We start from the raw sequence: 21,588 nt of genomic DNA, 5'->3' as shown, positions 1-21,588 counted from the left end.
ATTATACTTTTTATTCAAGATAGAGTCTGTGTGGTGAGGATATTATAACTGCCTGAATGTAGATTATACCAGTTTTTAACCAGTTTTGATAAAGACGTCTGAGAGTACACTCAGCATTGGATAAGAAACAGGTTATACTTAAAGTGTGTGTGTGTTCTATTTGATTGTGGATCTGTTTCACAGGTCTGGAGTCAGCTCTAAACAGTCTAGTGGATGTCTGACGTATGTGCTTAAGATATTGTTCGGAATTGTGCGCACGCAGCCATGTGGAAATTTTTCCTTGTCTATCTGTGTTTTAACCAATCAGGTTAGAACACCTATATGTGTGACGCAGTTATTGACGTGATGTGCGAGTAGAATTGTTATTGATTTGTGATTGTAAGGAGAGCGGCCTAGGAACTCATTGCGAGCGTTAAAGCTGGCTTCTGCTGATGAAACTGCAAACTATCTTTAGTAAACTTTATTTATTTATTTGAATCTCTGACTCCGGCTCTTCTTCATGTGACAGACTGGTCATTCTTTGGGTCAAAACTGTACTTAATTTCTACATACTGTACAAGATTTGTTCATTATTAGTTCATGATAGTAAATACACTGACTGATGTATCAATATTTATATAAGTGTTATCCAATATCTATTACTTGGGTTTTATTTTAGTTAAAATCTCTGCACACAGGGAAATCTCACTGATCCACATGATGATGAACGTCAAAACCTCATTAAATAGGAAATAATACTGATTACAAGTTCTCATTTGCATTATGTTTGCGCCATTGTGTGGAATTTTTTCCTTTTGGCAAGAATGCTAAATATTTCATATAAAATAAAATATCTTAATGCACATTTCTGATGTTATTTTCTGCTGATTTATTTGTGCATGATATTTATCATGTTAAAATAAGCCTATCAAAGTATATGCTTTGCTTCTTCCTGACTAATGTCAAATCCTACAGTAAATAAAATGCAAAAATCAAATCAGGTAAAATTAAAAATGTAAAAATAAAGTCCACCTGACATTTTATTATCTTGTTTAAAAGGAACACTCCACCTTGTTATTTGGAAAAGGCTCATTTTACAAGTCTCCTAGGGTTAAACAGTTGACATTAACTATTTTTTTATCCGTTCAGACGATTTCTTGTTCTGGCGTGGTCACTTTTAGCTTAGCTTAGCATAATGAATTGAATTGGATTAGACCATTAGCATTTCGTTTCCAAAAAAAAAAAACAACATTTGACAATTTTCCCATTTCAAGCTAGAGCAGGCATGGGCAAACTTGATCCTCGAGGGCCGGTGTCCCTGCAGAGTTTTGCTCCAACACTAATCAAACACACCTGAACACCCTAATTAGTGTCTTTAAGATCACTAGAAAGCTACAAGCAGGTGTGTTTGATTAGGGTTGGAGCAAAACTATGCAGGGACACCGGCCCTCCAGGATCGAGTTTGCCCATCCCTGAGCTAGAGTCTTTTGTAGTTAACAGGGTTCATACACATTATTACTACTAGAATTCCATGACTTTTCCAAGACTTTTCCAGAACTTTGAAGTAAATTTTCATCACCTATTGATTCATGTAATGTCTACATATACATGGTAAATAATAAGAAAAACAATGCACGTTCAAATTTAATACAGCATATTATAAAACACGCAACAATCTATTTAGTTGAAATGTATTTTTATATTTATGTAAAATTGATTTTGATAATGCTTACACGGCACTAATAATGTGAGAGCATGTTTTTGGCCAAGGACAGAAAAGAAGTAAAGACAACTAAGCTATATTAAAGTTAGGGCTGCACAATATATCGGTTTAGCACCAATACTGCAATGTGTGCATCCGCAATGGTCACATCGCAGGATATGCAATGTTAAGTTGGGATTATAGTTTAATACAGAGTTTAATCATAATGGAGTAAGATTGAGTAGAGATTGTTCACTCAAAAATGACCATTTTCCTTACACGCTTCACTTGTTTCAAACATTCTTTTATTTAAATTGAACACAAAAAGAAGATCATTTAATAACTCCTATAGTGCTGAAACAAGTGAAGGGTGAGTAAATAGTGAGTACATTTTAATCTTTGAGTGAACTGTCCCTTTAAGGCCTGTGACTGTGTGAACATTTCAATATTTCAGAGTGTAAAACATCCAGCCACAAGTCATTTTTATTAATAAAAACTTTAATGAAGATTAAATAATAAACAATGAAGACTATGTAGTGTTGATTATTCTATATCTGTACCAGAATAGTGAATACCTGAAAACTATCATTCACTTTTATCTTTGCTATATTTTATTTATCTCTGCTTGGAATTTATTTGTTATATATTATTCGAGATTCACTCCCCTACAAAATCCCCCCCAATCAACCCAAATAAACCTGTTAAATCATCTAGTGAAATTGTTTCGCATCGTAATACACATCACAGAAATACAAAATACTGTAATGTCAGATTTTTCCCATATCGCGCAGCCCTAATTCTAGTATACAGATATTTGTTCAACTAATTTCCATGACTTTTCCAAAACTTTTCCAGGCCTGGAAAATGCTATGCCCAGGTTTTCCATGACAGTATGAACAGTGTTAACCGAGTTTAACTGTCTAATAATACCAATTTTCTAGGCCAGTATTGCTAGGAACTATACTGTCATTCTGCCATAATAGTCAAGAAATGCTGCTGCTGTACCATGGCTGCACCAGGCGGCGTGATATTATGAGCCTTTTTCCAAAAAAAAGTGGAGTGTTCCTTTAATATTCTGATTAACTCTGAAATGGATAAAATTTCAGAAAGATTGCTTTAACACACATTACAACTGCTGTGCAGTTTTATGCCCTCATTAGTTTAAAAAAAATCCCTTTTTGATCACTGGTGAAATATAAATCAAGTACTTCCTGTATCAAACTGAGGACTTCCCGCTGAGAGAGCTGAACTCTTCTACTTCCCCTTTAGTTTGTAAGTCTCTCTCGGTCTCACCGTTGTCCACCTGCTCCTCCTCGGTGAAGCTGAACTCCTTCAGACGCTCCTCCTCAAGCATTGATTGGTTGGCAATAGAGCTGGCATCATCATCTGATTGGCTGCCTCTTCGGCTGATGACGCGGTAGATGCCGCAGTCCAAAACATTAAAGCTCTCCTGTGCACAGCAGGGGATTCAGAGTCATTAGCATTTTGAAGAGATGTTTCTATATATGCACAGAACAGTGCAAAAGTCTTAGCCCCCAGTTATATTTGTTGTTTTAGTGAGGGTATAATGACATTTTTTAGGTCTAATTGCTGTCTAATTAACATATGAAGGAAAGAGTAAGAGAAAGATAGAAGAATGAATGAAAAATACTGGATCTGCTCTCTTGGTTTGATCTGCAAATCTGATAGAGCTGTTGTTAATATTGTCTGAATTGATTCGACTGTGAATGCTAAAAAGCACCTAATTTGTAATAGTTTTATTTTTCAGCATGATAATGATCCCAAAAACGCTGATAAAGTTATGAAATTATATTTGAAAACAGCTGATGAAACAAAGACAGTCATGAAATGGCCTCCACAGAGTCCAGACCTGAACATTACATACAGTGTGTAAAGGCAATATGAGATTAACCTGGAGAGAAAAAGAATAACAGAACATGCAAAATCTAAGCATTATTTTTTATTTGTTTATTTTTTTTAATATTATTTATTTGTAATCCCTCTGTAATATTTTATTTTACAGGTAATCCCATGGTGCCTCAATATCATTCAGGTCTGGACTCGGTGTAAGCCAGTTCATTAATCTCAGTGTTTATCAGCTGTGTTTTTTCTTTCTAAATATGATTTCAAATTCACTATTCAGATGAAGACTGATAAATAATTATGTTACAACTGCTATAACAGCTTCATTTAATAAGGGCCAAACATTTCTTTACACAGTACTTTATATTTGTATATATTTGTGCTTCAGCAACTCTTTTTTTTATTTTATTTTGTAGTCCCATGGTGTCTCTAGAATATTTTATTTTACAGGTAATCCCATGGTGCCTCAATAATATTCGGTTCAGGACTCTGTGTAAGCCAGTTCATTAATCTCAATGTTTATCAGCTGTGTTTTCTCTCTAAACATGATTTCAAATTCACTATTCAGATGAAGACTGATAAATAATTATGTTACAACTGCTATAACAGCTTCATTTAATAAGGGCCAAACATTACTTTACACAGTACTTTATATTTGTGTATATTTGTGCTTCAGCAACTCTTTTTTTTATTTTATTTTGTAGTCGCATGGTGTCTCTAGAATACTTTATTTTACAGGTAATGCCGTGGTGCCTCAATAATATTCAGGTCTGGACTCTGTGTAAGCCAGTTCATTAATCTCAATGTTTATCAGCTGTTTTTTCTTTCTAAACATGATTTCAAATTTACTATTCAGGTGAAGACTGACAGATCATCATGTTTGCTCATTATACAACTGCTATAACAGCTTAATTTAAATAGGGGCCAAGATTTGTTTTACACAGTACTGTATATTTGTGTTTTTGCAACTCTTTTTTTTATTTTATTTTGTAGTCCCATGGTGTCTCTAGAATATTTTATTTTACAGGTAATGCCGTGGTGCCTCAATAATATTCGGGTCTGGACTCTGTGTAAGCCAGTTCATTATTCTCAATGTTTATCAGCTGTTTTTTTCTTCTCTAAATACGATTGCAATTTCACTATTCAGGTGGAGATTTATAGATAGTTATGCTTGCTCATTATACAACTGCTATAACAGCTTAATTTAATAAGGGCCAAAAATTTTATTTACACAGTACTGTATATTTGCGGTTTGCACTCACATGTGAGGAGATGCTGCTTCTGCGGCTGCTGCAGGCAGAGTCCACAGGCTCCAGTTTGCTGATCACTTCCTCCAGCTGACCAATCAGCTGCTGCTGGGAGGCGGAACTAAGCTGAGCTTTGAGGTGTTCAAGTCGATCAATGGAGAGGGATTTCCTGGCCTGATGAGGAAGTGAAAGAGAGAGAGAGAATATAATGAAATCTAGTGTAAAACTTAATGCCTAGCGCTAATAGAATGTGCTGTATGCAAGTTTCTGCATCATTTAAAGCCTAAAAATACCATAATATGCTTGCAGATATTTAAGAAACATACTAAGTCAACATTCTTTATCTGAAAAACAATGCTCGAGTCAATTATTCTGCTTTAAAAATGTGTGTTACTTGTCTGAATGTCTGTCATTGTTTTGATCTTTATAACCAGCCCACTGCCATTTTAACCAATTATATATCAACCCCCCCAGAGAAAACTGTGACCTCTGGAAGATAGTAGCAGCCTTCGAAAATGAGATGTGGATTCATAGTTATAAAAATCCACCAGGTGCTCTTTAATTAGCTGATAATATAAATATTACAAATGTAAATACTGGCTTTCAATCTTAAGGCACGCACACATCACAATCTGGCAACCTTGCATAGCAGGGGAGTGGTCAGGTGGAAAAAAAACCCTCTCCAATGTTTTGATTTGGATCGTAATACCTAGTTCAATCACTATTGTACCTTTAAACAGTGTGCAGTTTGTGTATTAAATGTGTTTTGTTTGCATGTGTACTTTGGGTGTAGTAATAGCATGCTGAAACATGCAGCAGACAGTGGCGGCGATGGTCCAGTTCTCCCTCTTCATCAGACGCTCCACACAGCGGTCCGGCGACACCAGAGACAGGTGAGACAAACGTCCGTCACCGTGAAGACAAAACAGTTCATTACGAAAAACTGAGATCTCCAACACATCTGCAGAGAGAAGAAGAGGAAAGGCATTCAATTCAAATCAATTCAAGTTTATCTGTATTGCGCTTTTAACAATAATTATTTTTTCAAAGCAGCTTTACAAAAGATGCACATTATTGCATGAAAAGTTAAGGTTATTAGTTACCATAACATTATTGGTTGCTAATAACTTTAACTAGTAACTAATAGCTTTTAACAGTTAAAGTTGTTAAACTATAGTTAACCTGCAGTTATATATGTAGTACATAGATTATGTCATTGTGCACAAGTTCAATGAAGTGTATTGAGTGTATTATATAAGAGGCTATCCAACACACCTATTGAGACATAAAAATTATTTACAAAAATATTCTATATTTACATTTTCATCTAATTATGATGATTTGATTTATTAATTATATAGTTGTTAATTTTAAACAAAGTGTTTTTAAAAGGCAGATAATGATCTATGAACTTTAATAACATCATAGAGGCCATACAGTATTTAAACAAACACAAACACACACACACACACACTGTTTATTGTTGTATTCATTTCATAAATACTATAACTTATTATTATTTAAAATTGTATATAAAAAAACCTTGAAACATTTTTAATAAATTAGTGAAGTATTATTATTTTATACATTTTAAAAGATAAAAATGTTATATTTTCTACAAAAATCTAAAGTGTTATAGATATGATAAAATTATATGTTTTTTTTAATTATTATTATTATTATTATTAAAGTATTATTTTTTAAAATACCATAAGTTATAGTATTTTAATAATAGATTATTAATATAATAAAATTACACATTTATATGTATAATTTTTATTACATATAAAAAATCAGTCATTAATTTTCCTTCGGCTCAGTCCCTTTATTTATCAGGGGTTGCCACAGCGGAATGAACCACCAACTTATCCAGCATATTTTTTTACAAAGCGGATGCCTTTCCAGCTGCAAAACCTATGGAGAAAACCCATGCCAACACGGGGAGAACATGCAAATTTCACACAGAAACAGACCCAGGGACTCGAACCAGCGACCTTCTTGCTGTGAGGCCACAGTGCTAACCAAATATGTGTCGCCCACATATTAATATACAACATATAAGTATTTGAAATATATAACTATACATATAGGTTTGTGCAATTTCATATTCATTAAAACCTTTTATAGGTTGACCACTAGTCGTGACCTCTCACCTTTGACCTCTGTCCACAGCAAAACCTGACCACTGTGTGGAGTGAAAATGTAGATGGCCGAATCAGTCCAGGTGAGCAGATTTTGATCACTAAGAGACGCACACACACGCACGCACACACAGACACACACACGCACACACAGAGAGAGTTTGGGTTAATGCTAAAAGCTGCAAGTTAAAGATTTACCCCAAAACTCTTTCTAAACTGGAGACTTTATCTTCGTCTTCACTTTACTTGAAGGTTTTTTTGCTACTACAGTAAAAACTGTGTTTACCCAAACTGAAGGAGTCTTGGGAAGGCCAAAGACTGTGGATTTGTCTGTGTGGGATTGAAATGTGGCTCATTCCTGTGGAAAAATACACAAAAAAATGAAGCAATTAAAAAAAAAAACTTAGAGCTTAAAGGGACAGTTCACCCAAAATAGAAAATTCTGCTCACCCTTTACTTGATTATTTCCATCTTTAAACATAAAAGACGATATTTTGAAATATGTTAGAATCATGTAACCATTGACTACCATAGAATTTGTATGGAAGTCAATGGGTTTTGGACATTTTTCAAAATATCTTCTTTACACCTCTGTGTTTTGGCATTTAGCAGTAACATTAATATTACACTGAACTGAACTTCATCTGCGGAAACTGGACTGAAGTAGGTTCAATTTACTAAAACTTCATCCATGTTAAGCGGCTTTGACAATCTACACTGTAAAAGCGCTATAGAAATACAGATGAATTGAATTGAGTGTTTAAAATTGTGTTACAGTGTTAAAAACCACTTGTAAGTAGGCATGTGCTGGTATAAGATTCTGACGGTATTGGATAAAAATATCTCAGTTGCACGGTATTGTGATTGCTACTCTAAAATAAATTCTTTTTAAAATGTCAGGGTAAAAAAAACAAATACTTTTTTTGGAAATAAACTACATAATAAATAAAATAAGCTATTCTGTTGCCCTAAATAAATAAATAAATAAATAAATAAATTCTTTGAAAACACATGTAAAAAACAAAACAAAAAAACTTACATATACCACAGAAATGGTATAACAAAAAATTTTAGTGCCTTTAAAATCTTGACTTTCCAAACCGTGGTGAACCTTCAAACCAGTTATCATCCCATGCCTACTTGTAAATGAGTAAATATTAAGTAAATGTTTATTTTTAGGTGAACTATCCCTTTAACTAACAAACACTAGAAGAAGTTAGCGGGTGAGTGTTAAACACACAAACACACACTTGTAAGAGACGAGTGGCAGCGGCGGGATGGCTAGCAGCTGTTTGAACTGGTGTGTGCTCAGGACCTCTCCACTGAAACTGGCCTCCCATATGCGGGATCCAGGACGAGCGCAGAACAGCAGAGGAGCAGGAGAACTGACCAGCTGACCACGCTGACCTGCCAGACCTTGAGCAAGGAAACACGCCCCAAACTCTCCGTCCCGCTCCTTATTACCCACACGCCAGAACTTCTCCCTGAAAGAGAAAGTGTTAATTTTACTATATATTATTATTGTTATTAATATTATTATTATCGATATTGACATTACTACTACTTTTTATATTGACTTTTTTGCCGACGTGTTCAATATTTATCTCCTCCACTGTATGTCATGCTAATAAAGTAACTTTAATTTAATTTGATTGAATGTGTGTGTGTGTGTGTGTGTGTGTGTTTGTGTGAGAGAGTCTAGAGCAATGGTCTCAAACTCAATTTGTGGAGGGCCACAGCTCTGCAGATTATAGCTCCAACCACCTCCAACACACACCTGCTTATTAGTCTTGAACACCTTGATTAGTTGCATCAGCTGTGTGTGTTTGATTAGGGTTGGAGCAAAACTGTGCAGAGCTGAGGCCCTCCAGGAATTCAGTTTGAGACCAATGGTCTAGAGCAGAGATGGGCAAACTCGATCCTGGAGGGCCGGTGTCCCTGCATAGTTTTGCACCAACCCTAATCAAATACACCTGCTTGTAGCTTTCTAGTGATCTTGAAGACACTAATTAGGGTGTTCAGGTGTGTTTGATTAGTGTTGGAGCAAAACTCTGCAGGGACACCGGCCCTCCAGGATCGAGATTGCCCACGGCTGGTCTAGAGTTTAGTCTCTGTGTGTGTTTATATGTTAAACGCTGGGGTTTGACATGTTCATATGTTCTTATTTGTTACATTGTTTATTCAAGTTTAAACTGTTATGATATTTTCTTTCATTTGGATATTTTATTGTTATTATATTCTTATATTTGTCCTCATTTGTCAAGCTTTGGCAATATTGTCATGCCAATAAAGCAGCTTTTTAAATGAACTGAATTGACGGACGCTGTAGAGTAGACAGAGTACGAAGAGTAGAGAGTCGAGAGAGTACGAAGCAACGGTGCACTGCTTTGGCAATACGAATGTACAGTTATTTGTCATGCCAATAAAGCACCTAAAATGTGAAATGTGAGAGTGTTTTTATTATACGTTGTATGTTACTTTTTATGTAAACTTTAGAACTGCTTTGGCAATACTTTTGTAACATTTGTCATGCCAATAAAGCAATTATTGAACTGAATTGAATTGAGAGAGAGAGAATATTACTGTTTTTATTACTGTTTTATCCTAATATGTTGATTGTTAAATGTACAGTTTATTCTGATCTATTATTATTTTTGTATTGATTTGTATGAATAATATGATATGTTGAATAACAATACGATATATTGAATATTAATGTGATAAACTGAATAATATTATATATAAATGTTTTGATTTTTTACTACTACTATTTACTATGTTTACTGTGTTTTTTTAAATTAAATATGTATACTTTTTATGTAAACTTTAAAACTGCTTTGGCAATACATTTGTAACATTTGTCATTCCAATAAAGCAACTATTGAATTGAATTGAATTGAATTGAATTGAGAGAGAGAGAGAGAGAGAGAGAGAGAGAGAGAGAGAGAGAGACTTGGTTGCAGGTTGCTTGGATGCAGGCTCCATCTGTCTCACTCCAGCCCAGAGAGCTACCATCAGCAATCCCTCAAATATAGAAATGCACATCCGGCCAGCGACCCCATGCACTATATAGTGGAAAAACACCAACTAAATTCACAAACCCAGTCCCAACATATAAAGAAATAGAAAGGATTACCCAGGAGGAATATAAACTCAATTGGCAAACTGAAGTACAACAAATAAAAAAGTTAGCATGCTTCCACCAGATTAAACCTGGTTATGAACTGGCCCCGTACCTGACCAACATTAAAAGCCACGGTCAGAGAAAGCTGATGAGCCGGTACCATCTGAGTGGACACAGTCTGAGTGTGGAGACGGGCCGACATAAGCGCAGCTGGAGGAGCCCAGAGCTCAGACTGTGTCCACATTGCTCTGCTGGAGTTGTGGAGGATGAGCTGCATTTCCTCACTCACTGCAGCAAATATCAGAGCATAAGAGATGCTTACTTCACACAAATATCTCGAATTCTGCCACAATTCCAGCAAGCCACAAATATGGAGAAACTCCATTATATTTTGGGAGAAAATAAAAAGTGTCTCCACCTAGCAGCACAGTACGTGTCCTCATGCCACCATGAGAGAAAAAGGCTGAACCCCCTTATCCCTTATTAAAGCTCTCTGTCCTTTTCATTTATTATTATATAGTTTTATTAATCTTTTTTAATTAACTTGTTTATTGTGACAACAGATATTTATAATACAAGGATATATATAAATGTGTTTGTTTATTATTACTTATTTTTCTTTTATCTATATGTATGTTCTGTGTTTTGTTATTGCTTTGGCAACATTGTGATTTGTTTTACAGTCATGCCAATAAAGCTCTTTGAATCTGAATCTGAATCTGAGAGAGAGAGAGAGAGAGAGAGAGAGAGAGAGAGAGAGAGAGAGAGAGAGAGAGAGAGAAATTACTCAGATACATTATTACAAAATCATCTGCATGAATGTACATGTATTTTATTTCTTATTATCATTTTTTTTCTCCCATTACCCTTTTATATATCACATTAGTCTTTTTTTTCTTATTTGTGTATGTATTTATCAAAATTCTTATTGTGTACTGTATAATCACTTCATAAATATATCATTTATGAATCTGCAATGCTTTGGCAATACTTGTAAATGCACATGAATGTGAGAAGTCTCCTGTGAGTGCACACACACACCTCTCTGTGTCACACAGGAAGCAGCGGCTGAGGGACGAGACCACCAGGTGTCCATCAGTGTATCCCAGCTGAACCACACGGGAATCCACTGTGGTGACGGTCTGAACTGGGAAGATCACAAATGCTGAGCCCTGATTAAACGCAAAAAAGACAGAGTGAGAGAGAGACAGAGACAGAGAGAGAGACAGAGAGAGAGACAGAGAGAGAGACAGAGAGAGAGACAGAGAGAGAGACAGAGAGAGAGACAGAGAGAGAGACAGAGAGAGAGACAGAGAGAGAGAGAGAGAGAGAGACAGAGAGAGAGAGAGAGAGAGAGAGAGAGAGAGAGAGAGAGAGAGAGAGATGGAGAGAATAAATTATTCGTAAAAAGCAAATCAGCATATTAATACAATTTCTGCAGGATTATGTGACACAAAGGTCTGAATACGCTGAATATGCAGCTCTTCATCACAGAAATAAATTGTATTTTAAAACATAATCAGATAGAAAACAGTTGTCTTAAAGCACAAATGAAACCAAAACTAAGCATGTTGATTTTGTTAACTCACATCGCTAGTTTTGTGGTGAACAATTCATCTGTGCATGTCATTAGGAAAAAAAAAGTTTGCTCCTGTAATCTTTAATTAAAATGTAAAAATACACTTCCTGTTTGTTTGCAGTTAAATTCTCAGATTAGCTCTCAGATTAGTGAACAACTCATCTGTGCATGTCATTAGGAAAAAAAAAGTTTGCTCCAGTAATCTTTAATTAAAATCTTAAAATACACTTGCTGTTTGTTTGCAGTTAAATTCTCAGATTAGCTCTGTCTGTGGTATTGGGCGTGGCTAACATACTTAACCACGCCCCCTCCGGCTGTCAGTTTTGAAAACAAACAGAAATGGGTCTGTTAGGTTGTAATAACTCTACCCAATCCCTTTTCCCGATCTTTCTGAATGAAACGCCTACTTTACTACATCCAATCAACTCGAAGTAGAAAAAACAAGCCACACCCACTGTTGTCTCATTTAATATTCTGTTTCTCTAGGAACTGCACCACAATACGATTAAATGTGACATTGCACAACAAATCCAGTCGTATGTTGCACTGCTATATTTTTTGCAATAGCCAAAAATACATTGTATGGGTCAAAATTATTGATTTTTATGCCAAATATAATTAGAACATGAAGTAAAGATCATGTTCCATGAAGATATTTGGTAAATTTCCCGCTGTAAATACAGTATATCAAAATGTAATGAACTTTTAGGGTGATTTTCTTAATATTTAGATTTTTATAAACACTCACATTACTGATTTACACATAGCTTTATCTCAGACAAGCATCGTCCAATAACAAATCATTCAGTCAATAAAAAACTTATTTATTTAGCATTAGGGTGATGCAGAGGTGCTGCTAGGGAGAAAAAAGTTAGGACAATTCTAAGATCCTAAGCGGTTTTGGGGCCCCCAGAGATATTATTAGAGCCCAAAACGACCCCCAACCACCCCCACTCTTCACTTCCGTCCGCGACACAACCAACCAACAACCCCCCCACCCATCCCCAAACCTCGCAAAGGTTGTCATAGGGCCCGTGCCGGCCAGCGGCGCCCCTGAGATGATGTATTAATCTAAAAAAATAAAAATAAAAACGAAATTAAGACTTGGGACAGATTTTATGGTCAAGGGTCACAAATAGTAATAATATTCCACAACATAACTATTTTCCCCATTCAGAATAATGAATCCTTTTTTTAATTTCTGCTTTATTTAGTTAGTTTTCTGTTGAACCCTACAATTTGTTTGAACATGATCCAAAGGAAGAAGAGAAGTACGTTATATTACCTCTTCAAAGTAAAATCAGAAGCTGTACTGTTGGGGATATAAATATCTCACATTTAAAACACAAAGATGGATATAAAAATAAATGAAATGAATAATACTAATAACCAGTAAGACAAAGATCACAGAATTATACAAGAAGACAAACTGAAAAAAAAAGGATAAATAAAGCAATACAGTGACTTCTGAAGATAATCAAATATATAATAATAATAATAATAATAATAATAATAGTGCACAGGGTTAGCATGCATGATCATCACATTCCCAGATAATCTAGTATACGTTTTCTTGAACAGATTCAAATAAATGCATCCTTGGTGAGTATAAGGTGGTGAGAGCGTCACAGGTCGCTCTGGCCGCCCTGGCGACAATGCTGTCTGCCTTCAGCTCCTGCAGCGAGAGCATCAAAATTCGCTACATTGATCTCGTATTTACAGGGGCCATTACAGCATATCATATCAGTTACATTCCTGCATAAAACATGCTTTCTAGCGTGAAAATGTTGCGCTCTTCATATCAAATTCAATTAACAATGGAAGATCAAGTTGCATGTGGTGTGGCTTTGCTCCACTTGATCAACAATATGCCCCTATGTCTGAAATATCCTGAAGCAGCAATACTGTTTTTTACTGTCGCATGAGTTTCCAGCTTTTTTAAAGATAAATATATACAACAATAATGCACATCAGTAACTCGCCAGTAACTTATTTAATGCATGTTCCTGTAAGAAAACATTGCAAATAATTGGAAATCCAGCGACCGCAATAATCAAACCCTTGGGAACAACTGTGGTCGGAATCAAAGTTCACAGGTCTGTGTTCTCTGGACTCCTCTCAAGCGGTAGACTTCTTCATTCTGATTGCTTGCCGCCGAACTGTGTCATAGCTCATTACCATAAAGTTAACTTAATTTCAACGCTCCTCGACGCCCACACCAGCTCTCCGGCTCTCCAACCACCCCGGCTCTCATTGAAAATAAATGACTTCCGGCTACTTTGACGCTCTCGTCACTTTTGGTGTGAATGAACGGTAAGAGACGTCATTTTAAAAACATTTAATAACCTGGCCACACTTTACAATAAGGTTCCATTGGTAATGTATTGACTAACATTAACTAATTATGAACAATATTTGTACAGCATTTATTAACCATAGTTCAACATTAACCAATGCATTATTAACTATTATCTAAATTCATGCTTGTTAACATTAGTTAATGCATCACGAGTTAACAAACTAACAATGAACAACTGTATTTTCTTTAACTAATGTTAACTAATGTGAACAAATACTGTCATAAATGTGTTGTTCATAGTTTGTTCATGTTAGTAAATGCATTAACTAATATAACCTTATTGTGATGTGTTACCAAAAATCCTACAACCCCAAATTTCTAATTGAGTCATCGACTTTTTGTACCTTGCCGAGTTTAGATGACCCAGCCCGTACGCAGGACACCTTCCCTCCCACATCTCCGGCAAACACTCGGAGGGCCGCGGTGTCCCAGCACAGGGATGTTACGGTCACTCCGCGGTGCTCCCAGGACACAGAGGCTCGTTCAGGACGGCCGCGGCGCTCCAGATGAAGCTCCCACACCACCACCAAACCCTGACTGAGGAGAACACACAACAGAAGAGTTCAGCCTGGAGAACGCAGACACCTGGAGAACAGGAACATGAAGGATGAAGAGGAATACCTGGTGGCCACAGCGATAAAGTCTTCATCATGAGGGCAGCACGAGACCTGCGTGATGGAGCCTTCCTGCAAAAGATTTTCCTGGAAATGTTAGTTTACACTTTTTATTTCTTTTTTTATATATATATATATATATATATATATATATATATATATATATATATATATATATATATATATATTTATTTAATTTACACATTGAAATACAGCACTTTGCTTTTTTTATAACATATACATGTACAAAATATACAAAACATACAAAATAAAAGGATATGTATATATGTTAAAAAACTAATTAACACAACCAAATGCTCCTTCTTTTTTGGTTGAATCCATTCCAAAGCGACTATTATGATCATACTGAGTACAAGGTACAACAAATGTGTACTGAAGTGTATCAATACAGATCTGTGAGACTGGAACTGGATTGTCCACACAAAAATGATTCATCAACTTCTTCCTCTGTTAATTCCCCATCTTTGATATAACTGATGAAAGGACTCCAAACATTTTCAAATTCATGTTGTTTAGTTATGAGTCTACAATTTATCTTTATAATGGCAGGCTTGATAACATCTGTCTTATACTTTGTATAGTGTTTGGTCTTTGTATATTTGTCCAAAGCTAAGCTAAATATCTTTTGGCATAAAGCAAGCTGGGGTCTATAAATACTTGTTTGGTATAATTCAAATTCTCTTTTAATGTTTTTATATCATGTTTTTCTCATTTTCATGCTCTCTTTCACTTTTTTGGATGCAAGTATTTTTCACGCACCTCTATTTTGTATTTGTTTTCATGCAACTATTTTTTTCCATGCATCTGTATTTTGTATTTTTTTCTTGCAATAATTTTTTCATGCACCTGTATTTTGTTTTTTGTTCGTGCAACTATTCATTCATGCACCAGTATCTTGTTTTTTGTTCATGCAACTATTTTTTCATGCACCTGTGTTTTGTATTTTTTTCCAAGCAATTATTCAATCATGCACCTTTATATCATATTGTTTTCATGTAACCATTCATTCATGCACCAGTATCTTGTATTATTTTCCTACAACTATTCATTCATGCAGCTGTGTTTTGTATTTTTTCTTGCAACTATTCATTCATGCAGCTGTGTTTTGTATCGTTTCTTGCAACTATTCATTCATGCAGCTGTGTTTTGTATTATTTCTTGCAACTATTCATTCATGCAGCTGTGTTTTGTATTGTTTCTTGCAACTACTCATTCATGCAACAGTATTTTGTATTATTTTCATGCAACTATTCATTCATGCACCTGTACTTTGTATTATTTTCATGCAACTATTCATTCATGCACCTGTGTTTTGTATTTTTTCTTGCAACTAATTATTCATGCACCTGTATTTTGTATTATTTTCATGCAACTACTCATTCATGCAGCTGTACTTTGTATTTTCCTGCAACTATTCATTCATGCACCTGTACTTTGTATTTTTATGCAACTGTTCATTCATGCACCTGTACTTTGTATTATTCTCATGCAACTGTTCATTCATGCACCTGTATTTTGTATTATTCTCATGCAACTGTTCATACATGCACCTGTATTTTGTATTATTTTTATGCAACTCTTCATTCATGCTCCTGTACTTTGTATTTTTATGCAACTATTCATTCATGCACCTGTATTTTGTATTATTCTCATGCAACTGTTCATTCATGCACCTGTATTTTGTATTATTCTCATGCAACTGTTCATACATGCAGCTGTGTTTTGTATTATTTTCATGCAACTATTCATTCATGCACCTGTCAACTTAAATTTTTCGGTTTCAATATTGTTTAATTTTCTTTCTTTTATTTATTTTTGTGTAAAGAAAACATCCAAAATAGAATTTTCAAACAATTTGTGTCTGGTGATTTCTGTGGAAATTTATATATTTTTCCCCTAAATAGCATCATAAACCTGCACTGCATTTACATATCGTTTTATTCATATCTATATTTTGAAGGTATTGATACTGACATAGTCATATATAATTTGCCTGATTATATACATTTTATTTTACCATAACTGTGATTTTCTTTCTGAATTATGGACAGATCGAAAGATATCACAAAAACTCCTTTGCAAAAATCTCTGACTTTGACTTCTGTAGTAGAAATGCATGAACATTAGCACATATTTAATTAAACGATGCCTTATTTGCATATTAAAACATAAAATTTTTAGAAAAACCAATATAATTATGCTTAATCCACTGTGTAAATATGATTATGAGTTTTATATTTATATATAAATTTTATATTATATATTTATATAATATTCAGAAATCAAATAAAAGTAAAGTTTATGGAGCAACAATATCCTCAATATTGATCATTAACGAATGCCATATTTTGTCAAATGTTCTAGTTTTACCCTATTCGCTTGGAGTGTCTTGCTTTAAGAATAATTTAAGGGGCATCCATAGACATTCAAGTGCTTTAATCTGATGCTCCTGTTTTCTTTCATAAACGTGTACACTTTCAGCCTTCTTGCTGCTTGGCAACCTAGCAAAAACCCTTTTCATGAGTCGAAGCAGAGCATGATGGTCTCTGGGCCTGATGTAAGTGAAAGCTGATACCAATACAGTGCACTCTGCATGCTGCTCTAATGCAAACCCGTGCCAACAAAACACAGGACGAACCAAAAATGAGCCATTTATACTGTAATATTGCAGTGTTTATTATTGATTAAATGATTAATCTGTGTGCATTATTATAGTTTATAATATAATAACTTCCCCTCCCTCTTCATGACTCTCTCTCCTCTGATTGGTGTTTACTGGCATGAGGGCGGGGCTACCTGTCACTCAAAATAGATCCACCAATAACAAACACCAAAAATGCAAGCACAAAACAAACATTTCCTCATTCGAGAAGCAATTTCTCAGGATGTTATTCATCACAATAGAGCCGACATGAAACCCACGAATGCAAATAGACTGATATCTACTAGATAACACTGAATAGCAGTGTTTGAGCCCTCCTGATAGTCCTGTGCATCAGTTTAGTTAGTAAATGTGTGAAAAGAGAACTTGTGAAATGTGTTAGCTGTACGTACTTTGTGTGTGAGAATGAGTTTCTGCTTCCAGCCGTCTCTCTGGATGAGGTGAAGTCCTCCAGCAGACGTGCCCAAAGCCAGCCACTTTCTGGACACTGACAGACATGTACACTGCGGGACAGAGACCGAACATGAGATCAGATTAGATTACACGAGAGTGGATCTCACTAAATTTAACGGGATCATGTCCAGGTCATATTTCACTTTTTTTTCCTGAAAAAAAATGTGCATAAGTATCAGTTTTGCTTCAATAACCATCTGCTTAGTTTTAGGAATATTTATATTTACTTTTCAAGTGCATTGGACTTATGATTTTGTTGTTTAACTTCATGACCCGATCCTGTTTGTCAGATTCAATCATTCGTGGAATAATTCTTACAGCAGGAAATCAAATAAACAGAACAGAAACTGAAAAACGCTCTCTGAAAGGTAAACAACATTAACTGTGATTCAGGTCAGTTTGAATAACCCAAAGCTATCGCCATAAAATCTCATCACAACAGTAAACTCTGGCAGTAAATATGTGGTTTACTTTGATGCGTCCGGAGTCCAGTCGCAGGGCAGAAAGCAGGGGGTCCAGACAGTCAAACTCTGCCAGGACGTGAGTGCAGGACTCCACAGGAACCACAGGAATCATCCTGCACCGGCCTGAGCAGAAACAACAGTAACATTCACTTTTTTTTTAAATGGGGAATGTTAATGCATGCAGCCTGCAGACAGAACTCATAAATGCATGCCAAACCCCATTTTTGGACAAAATATGCATGCTTAAAAAAGCAAGCAATTAGAATAATATATGTAAATTGTAACCAAAAACACATTAATACTCAAACAGCATCACACTGTACATTTAGTGATTCACAAGTGTTTATTTATGACTGTGAACTGCATTATGCAGGGTTTCTGCAGGTTTCACCAAGTTAAATTTAAGAGATTTTAAGACATTTTTAAGACCATTATGAATGAAATTTTAGATTGGACAGGGCTAAACACTAAGGGTTTTTCTTCGAATATCCAGTTGGAAAAGATTTTCACTTGCCCTATCAAAAAGAATTATTATAATTGAATACATTTAATACAATAATAATAATAATAATAAAAATATAGGTCAGTATCCTCAGCAGTAAATACATGGAGAACTTTTAAACAGATGTTATTGTAAGAAAAATAATTAAACCCTTACGGTAAATAAATGTTAAAATTTTATTTTTAAATCAAAAGTTAAAAGTTTTATTGCTGGATTGTTGGTGATTGTATGGGTGTTAACGGCCAGACTGGGGAGCTATACATGAACAAAGGAAAATATAGACCTGTTCAAAAAGATTTAAGACCTGCAAGACAATATTTAAGTAGATCCAAGACGTTTTAAGGCCTAAATTTTAGTTTTTGTGATTTAAGACATTTTAAGACTATTTAAGACCCCGTGGATACCCTGATTATGGGATGTCGATCTCTGCTCAGTTGACTGTTGACGTTGGAAATTCATCTCTACAGTTTAACAGTGACGTTTATTGACATTTTTGTAGTTTGATTTAAATATTACAATGCTTAAGAAATAGTATATAGAGAAATAAGTCTGTAAAATAACAGAAAAGGTACAGGCAGACTATTACAAGATTTTTTGTAGCGTAATATACAACACCAGCCCAGACTAAATCACTTTAAACGACTAAAAATGTAAATAAAAGTCACATGGCTAAAAGTTGTTGGAAGAAAGATCAAGCTTCTATAATGCAATTCAAAAGCAGAAATAAACTAAAAATCAAAACATAAATCAAAAATATGAAAAACTGCTAATTTATGGATATTTTTTTACAGTGCACTTACAGACACAGTTCACCCAAAAATTTAAATTTCCTCATTATTTCCTCACATTCTAGTGGCTCTAAACTTCTTTTTTTACTGACATCCATAGAAGGAATAAAAAAATTACTATTGAAGTCAATGGCAGTTTATTTTTATTTTTTACAGTTTATCATAGTGTTCTTCAGAAGAAAAAATCATAGAAGTTAAGAAACATTTTACTAATATTGAGTGAGAGTAAATGGTGTGAAAATTATCATTTTTGTAGTGTAGTCTTTGTAACTTTTTTATAACTGATTTTTTACATGCTCTTAGAATAGAAAAGATTAGACTTGCAGTAAAAACAAAAGCCAGAACAGTTCCAGAAAGTTTCTTAGACCCTTTCTTAATTTTCTTTTAAGGAGACACTGATATCTTAATTGTTTTTTATTCCTTCTTATAAATTCTTTTTTTTAAATAATTTATTAATTTCATAATTTTTTTTTCTATTGTTTGTCTTTTATATTATTTTCATGATATTTATGTGTGTATATTTTTATATATTATATATATATATATATATATATATATATATATATATATATATATATATATATATATATATATATATGATATTTTACCTTATTATTTATATAATTATATAGTCTATTATTATGTTTTCCTGATAATGTCTTGTTTGGTGAATTATATCAGTGCATGATTTTTATGGCATGTTTTGAAATATCTATATGTATCAATATTATATAAATTATATTTATTAGTGTTATTTTCTGTCTGACTTCGGATGAACATAATAAAGCAAAAAAATTATTGGGGGGTAAACTATTTCTTATGTAAAATAATGCCCAAAAATGCATCCTTAGTAGGCAGCAAAGTGAACTCAATATGTATTAAGACACATCCCTACTTAAGTGTCATATGATTCCAGGGAAATCCAATTGAAAAAAGCATGACTTTCACTGCAAGTGCTTTTGTCATTCTCTTTTCTAAAGACATTATTTATTTAAATTATATAACTGTGCCAACTCCATGACATAAAACGACAAAGCAAAAATGGGTGACATGATAACTATTTTGTGAACTTTTAGTTTACATATTTGTTTTTCACACATTGACAGTCAGCATAAAACAAAGACTATTAGCAGCACACACATATATACACTTTTTTAACGACTTCCGCTTCTTTTGAAACACATATTTATGTGTCTTTAACAAACTCTTCATAAAAGTGAACTTTGAAAAGTTTATAAATCAAAGTGACGCGTTAGCCGATTAGCATGACTGTCAAATCACGAGACTTGAGTTTAGCACTCACCAAAACACCATAAACATCAAATTAACCTCATTTTGTTGGAGTTTATGATCGAGCTGTGTTGTAAAAAACAGTTTAGCAAAAGCACAAGTTGATCCTGAACTGGAAATGTCGGTACTTTCACCGTCCTCAACGTTTTGGTTTCTGTTTCTCCTCTTTGTAAATAACGTTAACTCCTTGTTTACGTTACGCGTTTGAAATCATTCAACGGTTATTTACTCTATAAATAGGAAGATAAACTTATTTGAGTTGATAAATGTGTCACCTCAAACACTTCAATGGAGTATTTAACATTGATTTAAGACGTATAAATCGTGTTTTACCTCCTCCTGAGCTCCAGACGCATTTAAATCGGAGAAATATCCAGAAATGTAGTAAAAACGAGTCATATAGTGTGTAAACTGATGGTCGTGTGTGTGAATGTTTGTGCCGCCGCTGCAATTCCTGTAGTAGCGTGTTTGACAGCTGACTGAAAACTGACCGGAGCTACTTTCCCATTGCGCTCCACTTACTGTGACGCGCATGGATACAAACTAGCGCGAGGAACTACTTCTGGCGCCTTTCGTCATCATTACTTTTCTGTCGACTAGTTATTTTAATATTTAAAAAAAAGAGTGCTGCCAAACAATCATTTGAGATTTATCGCATTCAACATTTGATGTTTCTGTTTACCTAATATATAATTATTATGTATATTTGGACACAGTATTTAAATAGGCTAAATATTTGGGGGTAAAACATGGAGACCGCTTGAGCGTTTTCTCAGTTTTACTGTAGTATTTATTTGGGA

General features: G+C 34.5%; 1 protein-coding gene and 1 long non-coding RNA gene across 2 annotated transcripts in view; one reads left to right on the top strand and one right to left on the bottom strand.

The window, feature by feature from the left end:
* Nucleotides 1–453, top strand: part of LOC130219204 (uncharacterized) — a 1,870-nt gene extending 1,417 nt beyond the window's left edge. Inside the window, exon 3 of the long non-coding RNA XR_008836041.1 lies at nt 1–453. This exon is cut by the window's left edge and continues 501 nt beyond it. This is a non-coding gene — a long non-coding RNA (uncharacterized LOC130219204).
* Nucleotides 1–21,258, bottom strand: part of hps5 (HPS5 biogenesis of lysosomal organelles complex 2 subunit 2) — a 37,636-nt gene extending 16,378 nt beyond the window's left edge. Inside the window, exons 1-12 of the mRNA XM_056451513.1 lie at nt 21,122–21,258; nt 18,216–18,331; nt 17,684–17,794; nt 14,616–14,680; nt 14,339–14,531; nt 11,098–11,228; nt 8,183–8,416; nt 7,219–7,290; nt 6,945–7,033; nt 5,574–5,752; nt 4,807–4,965; nt 2,975–3,131 (exon numbers count right to left, since the gene is read on the bottom strand). Coding sequence (XP_056307488.1) covers nt 2,975–3,131; nt 4,807–4,965; nt 5,574–5,752; nt 6,945–7,033; nt 7,219–7,290; nt 8,183–8,416; nt 11,098–11,228; nt 14,339–14,531; nt 14,616–14,680; nt 17,684–17,794; nt 18,216–18,320 — 1,495 coding nt within the window. The 5' untranslated portion in view covers nt 18,321–18,331; nt 21,122–21,258. The remainder of the gene's footprint in view (nt 1–2,974; nt 3,132–4,806; nt 4,966–5,573; nt 5,753–6,944; nt 7,034–7,218; nt 7,291–8,182; nt 8,417–11,097; nt 11,229–14,338; nt 14,532–14,615; nt 14,681–17,683; nt 17,795–18,215; nt 18,332–21,121) is intronic.
* Nucleotides 21,259–21,588: the final 330 nt, after the last annotated feature.

Source organism: Danio aesculapii, chromosome 25 (assembly GCF_903798145.1).
Source record: "Danio aesculapii chromosome 25, fDanAes4.1, whole genome shotgun sequence".
NCBI lineage: Eukaryota > Metazoa > Chordata > Actinopteri > Cypriniformes > Danionidae > Danio > Danio aesculapii.
The sequence above is the reverse complement of the archived record's forward strand: the minus strand, read 5'-3'. Positions and strand labels throughout refer to the sequence as shown.